Raw genomic sequence first — 14,208 nt, forward strand, 5'->3', positions numbered from 1 at the left:
TACGACACCGTTTTGGAGCCACTGAAACAGGCCCCAAACGGTGTCGTTTTATACTCTATAAAACAAAAAAATAAAAACTAAAAAAAAACCTAAAAGTCTAAAGCATCTGATTCCATTTTCCCCTTTCAAAGAAACCTAGGTACCAGCTTCAGGTACCGCACCGCTCTTGCGTCTACGACCTCCACCATGTCTCCGATTGCGATGGAGAGGGTCAGAGATCCGATGGCTTCCAACGACAAGGTACGACTCCCCCTTTTTCCCTTTTTTATTGTTTCACATATAAAAAAACAGAGATGAAACGAAACGGAGAAAAGAAAAAGGAAAAACAAAGAAAAAAACTGCAAATCACCTTTCAAAATTTGTTTGTTTTCGATTCCTCGGTATATTTTTTATTTTTTTTGTATTCAATATGTGTGTAAAAAAGGGGAAAAAAAGATCCCTTTACAAATTCGCAAAATGGCTTTATATAGCCGGATCGAAAAGAAGAAAAAATAAATAAAAATACATCTCTTTCTCTCCGCCATCTTGTCCTATTTTCTTTTTTGCTCCTTTTTGTTTTTTCTTCATTTTTCTGCTTGTTTGTGTGCTGCGCAGGTACGGTCGTACGAGGGTGGACGTGGCATGTACAGATGTGCGCGGGCGCGCGCCTACGGAGGCTCGCGTGAGTGCTGCTATGTGCGTGGGGAGTGGCTCGTGTGTGGTGGCGCACGCACAAGAGGGGAGCCCGTGTTCGATTGCGGCGCGGTAACTGCTGCAAGCTACTTGGGTTTCTGACTTCTGGTTTAGGCCAGTTGGGCTAGGGTATTGGGCTTAGGTTTGGGCTAGGTTAATTGGGTTAGATTTTGGGCTAGGTTAATTGGGTTTGTAAAAGCTGGACATTAAGAGTGGACTTTTATTAATTTATTAATTTATTTGGTTTTTATATTTGTATCGGGTCGGGCAAAAATGGGCTCTTACAACTGCCCCTCTTTGTTCATTGTCGTGTAACGGGAATGAAACAAAGACTAAAAAGGGCCAATTTTGCCCGGTCGTGCTAGACCTTGGTAGTTCTTTTTCTTCAAGAAACCTCATTCCATCCTACTACATCTTCAGAGGTATAGGAACTGATGCTTCGATCCACTCCACTGCAACTTCGGAGAGATAGGATTCGTAGCTTGTAGCTTCTAAAAAGAACAAAATTTGCTATCTCTAGTCGGCAAGACTTGATGCGATCTGCTCTACTGCAACTTCAGAGAGATAAGATCTATTAATTTAATCCGCTCCACTACAACTTCAGGGAGATAGGATTATCGGCTTCAATCTACTCCACTGCAACCTCAGGGAGATAAGATTTGCTTCTTTGATCTGCCCCACTGTGACTTCAGGGGGATAAAACTTGTTTTCTCAGTCTGCTCCACTGCAACCTCAGAAAGATAAGACCTGATGCGATCCACTCTACTGCAACTTCAGAGAGATAGATCTATTACTTTAACCCGCTTCACTACAACTTCAGGGAGATAGGATTTGTAATTTCCCAACCTAATCCACTGCTGACCAGGGATATAGGACTTGTGGCTTAAATCTGCTTCCTTACACTTGAAGATAAGATTCGTCGTCTCTGATCTGCTCCGCTATTTCTTAGGGAGACAAGATCCGTAATTTCCAACCTATTCAACTACTGATCAGGGATATAGGACTTGTGGCTTAAATCTGCTTCCTTACTCTTGAAGATAAGATCCGCCGTCTTTGATCTGCTCCGCTATTGCTTAGGGAGACAAGATCTGTAATTTCCCAACCTATTCCACTGCTGGTCAGGGAGCTAGGTTTTGTGGCTTAAACCTGCTTCCTTACACTTGAAGATAAGATTCGCCGTCTTCGATCTGCTCCACTACTGCTTAGGGAGACAAGATCTATAATTTCCCAACCTATTCCACTATAACCGAGTGAGGCAAGGTTTGTGTCTTCGATGTGCTTCGTTGTCGATGCAGGAAGGCAAGATCTGCTATCTTCACTAATCTATTTTCTAGGGAACATGACATGTGTAATGAACCTAATTATGCCTAATGACTAGGATGTCATGATCAGAATGAATCCAATGCTCCTAACTAGACATGTGTGAATGGTATTTTCATGAATGCAAGATTTATTTATTTTCGAGAATAATCCAGCTTAGGTTGTCATTACTCGAAGTTTATCAAAGCTTTAATACTGGCGTGCTACAACGCCTTCTCGTTTGACCGGCTTTTCTGAAAAACATTTAGCTAGGTTGCCCCCCACCGTAAACCTTAAAGTTTAATCCATTAGGGCCCAAAATTTGTACCATCACTCTCCCACTGTAATCCAAGTGTAGAAATATGCGGCTTTTCCTCAATCCTCTTTTATCACAATTTAAGGATATAGGATCTTAATCTTTCTGGTCCCCTTACACCATTTCCAGGGTGTTGTACCAAAGACTCATGCGCAAATGGAGGCTCTCTTCTCTGAGGTAACCTCTTCCTATTGCTTGGTGATCATTGCTTGCTTGTTTATGGCATCTTGTCAATCAATGCATTTGACAACAAAATCCAAAGAGAAAATCTAAATTTAGACTCTTCCTTCTCAAATTTCCAACCTTTAAATTTGGTGTGTTCTAAACAATATTCCTGTTTCAGGTTCCTGTATTATTTAGAAACTATTTAGAGTAATATGCAAAACTTCCTTTGTGAAATTTTTATTAGTCCATTGATCATTATTCCAATGCAAGATGCTTGCAACAAGGGTCATGACAATGGATAAGAATAAAGTTGGTTCTAAGCATAGCTCAAAATGAATAAATTATCAAAAACAGTAAATAATGATAATAAAGAAATTGATTGGAAATGTATATCTTAGGAAAGAAAAAGTATTCCAAGAACAACAAATTCAATATAAATAATATGAGAATTGGGTGCCCCAGATATCGCAGCTTGAACTTCTCTGTACAAACTTTCTGAAGACATGTGTTTAGGAGATCTACAATGCTTTATCAATGTCCCAAGATGTCGCCTACCTTTTCCTGTTGATTCCGGTATAACAAGATTACCACATACCCCAATTTGAAAAAGATTCGAATCGCTCTGATCACTTCATGCCCCCATTCCAATCAATATTTGAGCCGCCCTTTTCGGGTTTTCAACTCAAATCCTCTTTGACCTAAGGTGCCCTTTGCGGGTTTTCCCCTTAGCCTCTCCATTTTTACTTTTTCATTTTTCATTTTTCATTTTCATTTTTTCATTTTTCACTTTTTTTTGAGAAATTAAGGCACCATTTGCAGGTTTTCACCTTGGTCCATTCTCCTTCTTAAGGTGAAGTAGTGCTTGACTGAATCTGAGTTTGTAGGATTTGGCGAGTTTTTACCATCTATCCTACTCAAGATCAGAGCTTCTCTGGAAAAGGCCTTAAGTGTCAATTTTCCTCTAAAATCCTTTTGTGTAAGAAGGATCTTTCTCAACATTAGGTTTCCCCTATAGAATTCTCTAAGGCGAACCTTTTGGTAGTAGACTCGCATCATTCGCCTTTGATACATTTGACTGTGCTGCATAGCTTTTAGCCTTTTCCTTCTGATCAAATTGGATTCATTCTGCCTCATCCAACTCTTAGCTCAACTAACACCTGGAGAGAAAAGATTTCTACTGTAATGGGTAGAACTACCTCCATCCCTCAAACCAAAGAGAATGATGTTACTCTAATAGGAGTCTTGATAGATGTTCAACCAACAAGGAGGGCAAATGGTAATTTCCATGCCAGTCCTTGTAAGTCTTAGTCATTTTTGCAATTCATTGTCTTGCAATACAGTGACAAACTGTGGTGTCTGATTTTGAATTGAGTACAGCTCTCAGCTATCGCGTTATCATTCAAGTTCAATGCATTTTCTAATACCATGGCATATGATGACATTGACGCATGCAGTAGCCTCTATCCATTTGATGAAGTAATTAATGACCTTAATAGTGAAGCAATGCCCATTAGAAGTCTTCGATAAATGTGATGTCCATGCCCCATTTGCTCAAAATTTGAGTTGCCCTTTTCGGGTTTTCAACTCAAAACCTCCTTTGGTCACAAAGCGCCTTTTGCGGGTTTTCGCCTTGGCCTCTCCTTTCTTTTTCCTTTTTCATTTTTTCTTCTCTCTTTTTTATTTTCATTTTGACTTTGATTTTGATTTTTTTTCTTTTTTCTGTTTTTGATTTTTTTTTGAGATTGGATCTGAACCCATAGGATTAGGCAAGTCCTTGTTATCCCTTTTGACTAGAACCAATGTTCTTTCTTGATAAAGTTTCCCACATAAGATCTCTCACTTTCACCTTGTATGCGAAAAACCTTCTTTGGTATCAGATTTCTTTCATAGAGCCTTTTAGGGCGCAACTACGACAGAAAACTTTGGATCTTCCTCTTTAATCAAAGTAAAATCTAACAACATCTTGAAGGGATAGAAACTAGACTTCAAATGGGCAAAGTTATGCTGAGTCAACAAGAGAGGCACTGCCCCGACAAAGAATTTTGCATCGCTCATACTGCAAATTTCTGACATCGCGCTGTTGTGCAGATTTCGTTATCAGCGGTTAACCTGGGCATATCCTGGTATGACCATACAAAAACATCTTTGAACCTTAGAGGTGACTCAACAAGGTCTTGCTTCGTCTTTGCAATCAGGTCAATTCTAATATTCACCAAGCTCACAATTTCTAATGATTCCTTATGAGGTAGGATCTGTCTATCCTCTTATTCAACCATCCTCAACAAGTCTAGAGATAAGCTACAATCTATGTTATTTTCAAAGTCATGTGATCTCTCTAAAACACATCTCGCTCAAAAGGAGATTCTAAGTTTGCAGCAGTGTCACTCATGTCATTGATATCATGGGACCCATAGTAAGTACCAAAGAATGTATGAATTTATGAACAATTATTTGTACAATATGATTATGAATGAATGAATGATGTGGAAGAAAATCCAAAAGAATGAAAGAATCTGGAATTATTCGTAAAGAATGAAAATATTGGCTCAGCAATAATTGTAAAGATGTATTTCATTAAAATAATAACGTTCAGACATGAGCCTATTTCACAAAGGAATTTCTATCATTTTTACGCTAAAACAACAAAAATGTTCTAAACATTACTCTAAATAAGCTCTAAAATCTACAGGGATTTCTTCTGCAGTCTTAATTGCTTAGAACACTCCCAAATTTATAAGGACGGATATCTACAAGGTCTCTTCTTCAGTTGCTTTTCATCGGTGTGAACATTTCCCACTCTTCTTCATGCATTGCATTCACTCCATTATCAATTATAATTGGGTAACGTATTTTCTGCACTGGAGTCATCAAACTTGACAACACCCATGTTAATGAGTCTTTCAACTTAATTTTTGAAGGCAGTACAATTCTCTATTGAGTGCCCCGTAATTCTTGCATGGTAGTCACATTATACGTTCGCATCATACCATTTGGGGTATGGGGGTTGTAGAGGTTTCAAATGAAAAGGGGAGACAACATGTGCATCAAACAAATTTTGATACAGTTCCCTATACGATATTGGGATTGGCGTAAATTGAAACTTCTCAGTCTTCATACTAGAATCTTTCCTTGACGAATTTTGTTGATTATCAACTATCTATCCTGGTGGACTCATAGCAACTGATTTAGAGTAACCTGTGTTGTTCACCTCATTTTCTCTTCTTCTTGGGGTTGACATCTTATTACTCTCTTCCGCCTCAATTTTTCCATTTCTTATAGCATTCTCAATCATTTCACCATTCATAACTATATCAGAAAAGCTTTTTGTTGCACTTCCTAACATATGCGTGATGAACGGGGCGTTCAGTGTATTGATGAAGAGCATTGTCGTCTCTTTCTCCAAGAGGGGTGGCTGAACCTGGACTACAACCTCCCTCCACCCCTGTGCATACTACCTAAAACTTTCACTTGGCTTCTTTTCCATGTTTTGCAAAGTGATTCTATCAGGAACCATATCTGTCACATGACTGTATTGCCTTATGAATGCTTGAGCTAGGTCCCTCCATGAACCAATCTTGGTACGGCTCAATTAATTGTACCATTTGAACGCTGCTCCAATGAGGCTATCCTGAAAGCAATGTATTAATAGCTGATCATTGTTAATATACCCAGTCATTTTCCTACAGAACAGATGATATGGGCTTTGGGGCAACTGGTCCCACTATATTTCTCAAATTCTGGCATCTTGAATTTGGAAGGAAGTACTAAGTCTGGGACTAAGTTTAGATCCTTAGCGTCAATTCCCTGATTACTATCAGCGCTTTCCAAGGCTTTGAATTTTTCCTCCAACCATTTATACCTATCTTTCCACCGTTTTGGCAATTCAGCGTTCGCCTTTCCTTCTTCAGCTGTTTCATCAAAATTTGGGACGGAAAGATTAACCAGATTATCACCAGGGTTAGGACATGATCCAGCCAAAAAGTTCATCGGTATTGAAACATCAGTTTGAAACCGCTGAGGCCCAATTGAAACAGAGGATCCGCGCGGAGGTACCTCAGTCTGAACCTGCACGTACAGAGGCGTAAGGCCTGGAGGATAGGTAGGTCTATCCTTGTCTTCTTCATCATTTACCATAGGACATTTCCCCTTATTTACTCTTTTAGTCAGTAAATGGGTCAATTCAACCATCGCATCTTTTTGAGCCTTGATCAATTTTTCCATCATGTCTTCTTGGATTCTATCTAGCCGCTCTTGCATTTGTACTTGTAACCATTCTTGCATATCCTTTTGCATTTGCTCCAATTTTTCTAATCTTTGACCCATTTCCTTAGTTTTGCGACGAGTACCATAAGGATGTTTGGTTGGTTGGTTTTCCAGATTAGCTGAAACAAATTTACTTAATTAGACTCTTTCAATGGACTTTAATGCATGTAATGTAATGCAGATGCATGAAGTGAATGCCTAAAGAGATGTTAATTCTGATTCAATTACATTTACAAAACTTTATTAGAAAGAAAATTCATTTACATAAAGCAGAGGCATGTACGGCTTTGCTCTTATATTCCAAGAGACAACATCAACTTTTTCTTCATCCGCATGTTTGAGATAATCTCGCCAATTTCTAATAGATGCCACTGCTAGATCCTTTTCTTGATCTTGGTTACGATCCATCATTTGCCCCTCTTCATAAGGCTCGTCAGCTTCTTTAAGGGAGTTGAAACGTCGAAGGCTTCTAGACAGTCATCTTGAATCTTCGGGCCACGAAATGAAGTCACGAACTCTTTCATCACCATTCCTGTGTTTCTTGGGATATATTCAAGCAGTCGTATTACTTTCTGCTTTATCAAAGAATCCGTATTCCATGATAAGCTTTCTAATTTAGTAATCGGATTTGAATCAATATCTCTTTCCTAAGATACAAATGTAATGCAAACACAATCAAAGCACAACAAGAGGGGTTAGTACAAAAATAGAAGCAAACAAGGAAAACAAAAGTACCTAGTCAGGTAAACACTAGGGATTTGGAGCGGCTCTACCTAGGATGGGTTCCTAAGGTCTTCTACATGTGGTTTGACTCTAAAGATAAGGTACCCGAACCAGCAGATTCCTCGATCTTCACCCATTATAGGCTCATACAGACTGAGTTCAGTTCAGGGGATACATTTCCCTATGGCTGCACGGAGATGAAAATCTCACGAAGATATAGGTACAGATGTATCCCGGAAGTGATCTACTATCCTGCACGGAGGTGAAAACCTCACGAAGGAGTAGCTTCTCACTCACACTTAAAAGGGTAAGACTAAACAGTCTTTATGCAATATGATGCCAAGATATAAAACTCAATTTACAGTAATCATGCAGGAAAATGCAAAGAAAGGATCATAATTTTTAAATCAAATTTTCAATTTTCAATAATAAGATAAAAAAACAATCAATTTTACGGCTTGACTCTCTAAAAGTCCCTAGTGGAGTCGCCAAGCTGTCGAAATCTTTTTTTGAATTTGAAAAATGGGGATCGACTTTTGAAAATAAAATGGGAGTCGCCACTGATCTTTTGTTGAGGTGTGATCGGATCACCTTGAAAATAATTTTGGGTCTGCGAATTTTGATAAAACAAATTCGGGAGTCGGTTACGCACGAGGAAGGGTTGGCACCCTCGTAACGCCGAAAATTGGTACCAAATTGATTGTTTAATGTCTTAGGGTCAAAATTTTGAAAAGATTTTGAAATACGATCCTTTGAAGCTCAAATTTGGATAAATCAAATTGAATGATAAGACACACTCATTTCGAAGAAATAAATTGTCACACTCAGTGAGTTAGGATGCAACAATTCAATCATCAAAATTAAGTGTGCCTCTTTTAATTTTTAAATTTTAAAATTCATGTATTTTGAGAAGGTTGTTTGGTCATTTAAGTCAAATGAGAAATTAGAATCCAGTAAGTTAGGTTTCGATTTCTCGAAGTTCTTAAACATCAAACATTGCCTTTATTTTAAAATTGGGATAACAGAATGTCACATCCAGTAAGTTAGGATCTGACATTTTTAAATCCTAAATGCTTAGTTTTAAAATTGTATGGTTTTAATTAAATAAACACATTGCGATCTAAATTCATCGAGAAGAATTGGAACCCAGTAAATTAGGGCACAATTCTCTCCAGAAATATAAACGCTAGGTTTTTTTTATTGTGAAATAGAATGATTATTGTGCTTTAAAATAAAAGAATTCTTTTAAACGAATTATGATAGAATAGCGAAACATAATGCAAAAGATAAATAGCAGCTTAAACTTACACTAAGGAGCAGTTAAGCAAGTAATAGACAAATACAAACAAGACTAACACCAATAATCTTAATCATTTTATGCAAATATAAAATCAATATTCAAAAGCTAAATAAATTTATTACCAAAAATTTTTAAAAGATACTTCAAGATAAAAAGGATCTTATGTATAAAAGTTCTAAAATAAATTACGTATCCAAGTTCGAATAGACTTGAAATAAAATAACCATAGAATAGTTGAAATTTGAAATATATTCAAGCGAATTTCATACATATATTAATTTAATAAAAGTAATACATATAATATAAAAACATCACAGTAATAATACATATATGCATAAATATTGAAGTATATAAAGGATTCAAAGTGAGTTCTTTTCTTCTTTTTTTAAATAAATAAAAATCAATTCTAAATGAGCATATAAACACATCAATAACTTAAAATTAATAATCCTAATAAGATCAGAATAATGATATACCCTAGAAATGAATAATTTAATAAGTCATACATAAGAATACTAGCATTAAGAAAAAGATTATCATGTAAACATCAAATATGTAGTCCATATATAAATGAGAGAATTTTAAGATATAACATGAAATAAAAATTAAAATACATACAAATTATATCAAATTTCATAAAATAAATATATTAACAAATGATGAATTAAATAATAAGATGTTAAATTTGAAAACCAAAGTTTATAATGAATTTCTAAAAAATAATGTCTAATAAATTTAAAATAAGATTAATTTGGAAATATTAAAGTGATACTAAAAAATAAAATATGTCCAAATAAAACTAATTTAATTTTAAATTAAGTTAATAAAAGCTTGGTCGAAATTGAAGTGAAAAAAAAAACGAGATATAAGAAAATGATGGAACAAGAATTACATTGAAATTAAAACAAAATTTAATAGGTAGCAGACATGAATAAAAGTAAAAGGAAAATAAAATTTGTACTGGATTAAAAACCGAGGGACTAAAGCTGCAAATAAACACATAAGTACAAGGGTTCAAATCTGATTGATAAAAACGACGTCGTTTGTCTTTGGATCGAAATGAAAATAAAATAAAATATGCGGTACCATTTTAAAACCTGAAGAAAACCGATTTAAAATAAAATCTAATGCGAAGGGACTTATTGTGCAAAAATCCCATCAGACCCAAAGCGCGCGGATCCTTCCCCCGGGTCGGGTCACCACGCTGTTCAAAGGCCACTAAACGGCGCCGTTTCAATGCCATTGTATTGGCTCTGAACGGTGGCGTTTTAATTCCTGCGCTTTAAACTAAAATAAACCCTAAACAAACCTATCATTTTTATTAAGATAAAACCTAAACTAAAGTAAACTCTGCGCCGTTCGACAATCTGTTCTTCAGGTTCTTCGATCCCCTTTTCAACTCCGATGACGACAGAGAGAAAGAAGATGTGGTCACCAGGTATATGACTCCCCTTTTCCTTTTATTGTTTTTCTACTCAAATAAAGAACTAAACAATCATAGAAACAAAACCAAAAGAAAAAAGAAACCCCGATGCGAAACAAAATTTCAATCACCTTTCAATATTTTTTGTTTTCAATATTTTTCTCTGTACTGATATTGTGTGTAGAGGAAAAAGAACCCCCTTTTACAGATTCAAAAACGGCTTTATATAGCCAGATCCAGAAAAAAATAAATCCAAATACATCCCTTTTTTTTTCTCTGCCCTTTTTGCTATTTTTTTGCTCCTTTTTGTCTGCTATTTTCTGTCCGCCTTTTCTTGTTTGCTTGCGCTCTGTTGCTTTGTGTGTTGCAGGTGTACGCCCGTACGATGATGTGGACGTGGCACGTACGTGGGGAGAGGCGTGCTCGTGCGGAGGTGACAGAGGCTAGGGCAGGAGCGGCGGCCAGCTAGGGTCTGCTCTTGGCTGAAAACTAGTTTAGGTTTTGGGTCATTCGGGCTTTAGGGTTTTAATTCTTATTGGGCCGTTCAGACCATTGTAATTTTGGGTTTAAATTTTCTGTAAATGGACTGTTTTTGTTTTTATCATTTGGGTTTGTTTTGCTGGTATGGGCCCGGGCAAAAATGGGCTCTTACACGCCCTTTTAAGATTCTTCCTTGGGTGTTGGACTAGTATTATTTTACCCATATCTTCTGTCTTTACATTCTGGATTGAGCTTGTAAAGATAATTGTTTCCACTCAACCAAGCGACGTAAAAAATCCATCACCTGCAAAAAGAAACAAGATTTACTATTTCTGTTATGATATTATGTCCGATATTTATTGCAATTGACCATAATAACATTTATGGTCAAATGCAATAAATGTAAAATGATGCACTGGTTTAGAACTCACCTCGTCTGGTTCTTGTAAAGAATATGATGCACTGGTTTCCTTGGGAAACTTGGACACAAGAATACCAAAGCCTTGTCCTCTGTCTCTCAATATCTATAAAAATAATAAAAATCAAAGTATTAGCAAGATCCACTAGTTTATAAATTAAAGAGATGCCTTGGCTTTGATTTTGAGCATTGGATACCTTGAATGCATCTTCATCTGTGCAATCATCTCCAATGTAGACGGGAAAAACATCGGTACAGTTAGCGAATCCTATAGAAACACATTTTATAATCATGGTTAGTGAGCAGAGAATATCATGTCATTATTTTGCTAGCATTAACAATTTTATGGGAAATAAAGTATTCAAGTGGAGGTGGGCTGCTGTTTTAACACTTTATGAGTAATATATAATATATATTTGCGGTTATGAAGTGGAGATGGTCAACAATCAAACAACATGTAATAAATTATGTAGTACTTACCAAGAGACTCTAACAAAAATTCAAGGGCTTTCCCTTTGTCCCATTTAATTGTAGGACGAATTTCTAAAACCTGCAGCACGCAGCAAATATCATTCAAACTCAGATATCTCTAACTAATAAATGAATATCATCGAAGGTGAGGAAAAAAAAGATCAGATTGCATCCCCGTTCCTACCTTTCTGCCTTGAGTTAACCGAAGTTTGGGGTATTCCTTTAAAACTGACCTAACCTGCTGTGCTAGTTCACTCCATTTCTGTATTTTTAATAGAGAAAATTTCTGTGTAAGCAAACAGTGATTTCTGATAATAAGATGATAATAGTAATTGCTATTGGGGTTTTACCTTTTCATCAACACAACGGAAGTGTACTGAAAGACAAAACTTGTTGTTCTCAACCTTAGCTCCTGGAGTTGATTTTGTAGTATCAACCAATTGTTTGTAAACCTGGAAAGTTCACAAACAAAAATGAAAATTAAGCTCTTTGCTTTAATTCCCATGGAGTGGTTGAATTAATCAAGACTGTGAAGAACACCAACCTCATCAATCATGGGAAGAAATTCACTAGCTGGTTGGAAGAGAACAGACTCACCATCCTGTAAGTGCAAAAGCACAGGATAAACGAGGTGGAAGAGTTGGGAAAAGTTTATGTTCCTTTTAACCATTAGGTACAAGCACTGAAATGCACGAGCGAGTTAATCTAGCTAGTTCATACCATCACTTTTACGAGCGAACATACTCTTTCCCTGCAGTGAAAAAGAAAAAGAAAAGGTTACCAATGCATCTCACTTACGCTTTTAGATTTGGAACGTTTCTCTGGCCCTTTAATGTCCAGGCCGTGACTTCCAGCGTAGTACAGCTCAGCTAATTTGACAAATTTGTACACCTGTAATTTGCAAAACAAGAAAACAGTTATCGAATGTGAATACCTAAATGGACAAAAAGGAAAAAAAAATGGTGATTGCTTATTCTCAAGATCTAAGGCATGAAAATGTACCTTGTCTCTGCATCTGCCACTCACTATAGCGGTAGGAAAACACTTGGCAAGCTTTCGCACAGTCTTTCTCATCTGATTTATTACACAAACATGAAAAGTTCGTTAACCGGAAACTAATTATAGAAAGGGCTAGACACTGTCTGTTTCATATAAACAAATAGCCAACCTTCTTGGACATGAAAGCTCGATCTGGATCCTCAACAATTGGTGAAAGAGTGCCGTCATAATCAAGAAACATTACTATTTGTTTCCCTTTTGATGCATCTATTATTTGTTCGAACATCTCAAGGGCAGATGGATGATGGAGCTGAATATTGTCATAAACAATAAAATTTTCAGAATCTTTTGATTGTTGTAAATACCAAAGGCACCAGCCGGATAGCTTAGCACTTACATTCCAGGTAACTTGGTCATCTGTAACGGAAGATGTAGATTTTGTATGAGTTGGAGAAGAAGCTCTCATGGAATCAACCCATGCATTAACTCTTGCTCCAGAGATAATTTCACGGTTTTGCAGCAACTTCTTTGTTTTAATGGAGATTTTATATCCTGGAGACGCTAGCGGATTTTGCGCTGATACGGTTACTGTGATCGACATGTTGAGGACAGATTTTGCATCAGTGAACATCACATTTTTACCAGCAATATTCTTTGCACTATCTTCAAAGAAACTCACTTCAAAGGAAAAGCAAAACCCACAAAAACATTTTCGGCAAAACCCACAAAGCTTTTAGCATGAAAACTAAAGACCCCGAGCCTCCAAACTCCAAAAACAAAACTTACCCATTTTGGTAAATTAAGGTAGTTAAAAGAGTACTCTGTTTTGTTTTGAGGAAGCCTGAAAGATTGGAAACGAAACCAGATTGCAAGGCTAAAAATGAGAAAACATTGAAAGATATTTTAACGAACGGAGGCAGACGGCAGAGAAATTATACATAGAAGTGAAGGGAATGTATGTGAGAGAGACACGGGGTTTGATCATTGAAGCCCATTTTATAGGCAACCAAACACTAACCGACGAAACCAACTAATGCCCCCCTCTGCCCCAAACTCTTAAAACCATGGGACCCACCAATATTCTGTTTAAATATTTTCTGCGGGATCCACTCTGGTCCCGAGTTTCTTAGAGATTAAGGCTTAGTTTGGATGTGCGGTGTGTTTAACTACGGTGAGATTAAAAACAGCGGTGGCGATGAGATTAGTTACTGTAGCGGTGAGATTGGATCTTTAGAATGGTGAGATTAGAAAGCAATGATGGAGTGTGTGTTTGGATTCAAACGTGGGTGTGGCGGTGAGGTGAAAATAGAAAATGACTTTTAAGGACATTAGATTAAAATGATATATAATAGAAGTTTTAAAATTATTTAACAATTACAAAATTAATAAATGATTAAAAATTATTACAATTATATTTATTTTTAATAATAAATAATTAAAAATGAATTAAAACTAGAAAAAAATTCAAAAATTATTACTATTCATTCTTCTTTCAAATCTCTTTAATGAAATATTTACAATACCCTTTTTCTCAATGTCTGTGCGTCTTAATGCATGTTATTTCAAATGTTTGTCATCAGTAACTCAATGCAAGACATTGCTAGCACCAAATAACTTCAAAACTAAAACCAACCGTTGGCTAGTAACTGAAATAGCTTTGTTGGCTGTTTGATTAAAAT

General features: G+C 36.5%; 1 protein-coding gene across 1 annotated transcript; it reads right to left on the reverse strand.

The window, feature by feature from the left end:
- Window positions 1-10,326: 10,326 nt before the first annotated feature.
- On the reverse strand, window positions 10,327-13,473 carry LOC105763706 (probable trehalose-phosphate phosphatase J). Its single transcript, XM_012582028.2, has 11 exons — window positions 12,927-13,473; window positions 12,699-12,839; window positions 12,533-12,604; window positions 12,329-12,421; window positions 12,075-12,131; window positions 11,881-11,982; window positions 11,715-11,792; window positions 11,540-11,609; window positions 11,257-11,327; window positions 11,073-11,165; window positions 10,327-10,945 (listed from the first exon to the last, which is right to left on the reverse strand). The coding sequence occupies exons 1-11, from the start codon at window positions 13,158-13,160 to the stop codon at window positions 10,877-10,879; spliced, it is 1,080 nt and encodes a 359-aa protein (XP_012437482.1). The 5' UTR covers window positions 13,161-13,473; the 3' UTR covers window positions 10,327-10,876.
- Window positions 13,474-14,208: the final 735 nt, after the last annotated feature.

The sequence above is a fragment of the Gossypium raimondii genome, chromosome 12 (assembly GCF_025698545.1).
Source record: "Gossypium raimondii isolate GPD5lz chromosome 12, ASM2569854v1, whole genome shotgun sequence".
Classification (NCBI taxonomy): Eukaryota; Viridiplantae; Streptophyta; class Magnoliopsida; order Malvales; family Malvaceae; genus Gossypium; species Gossypium raimondii.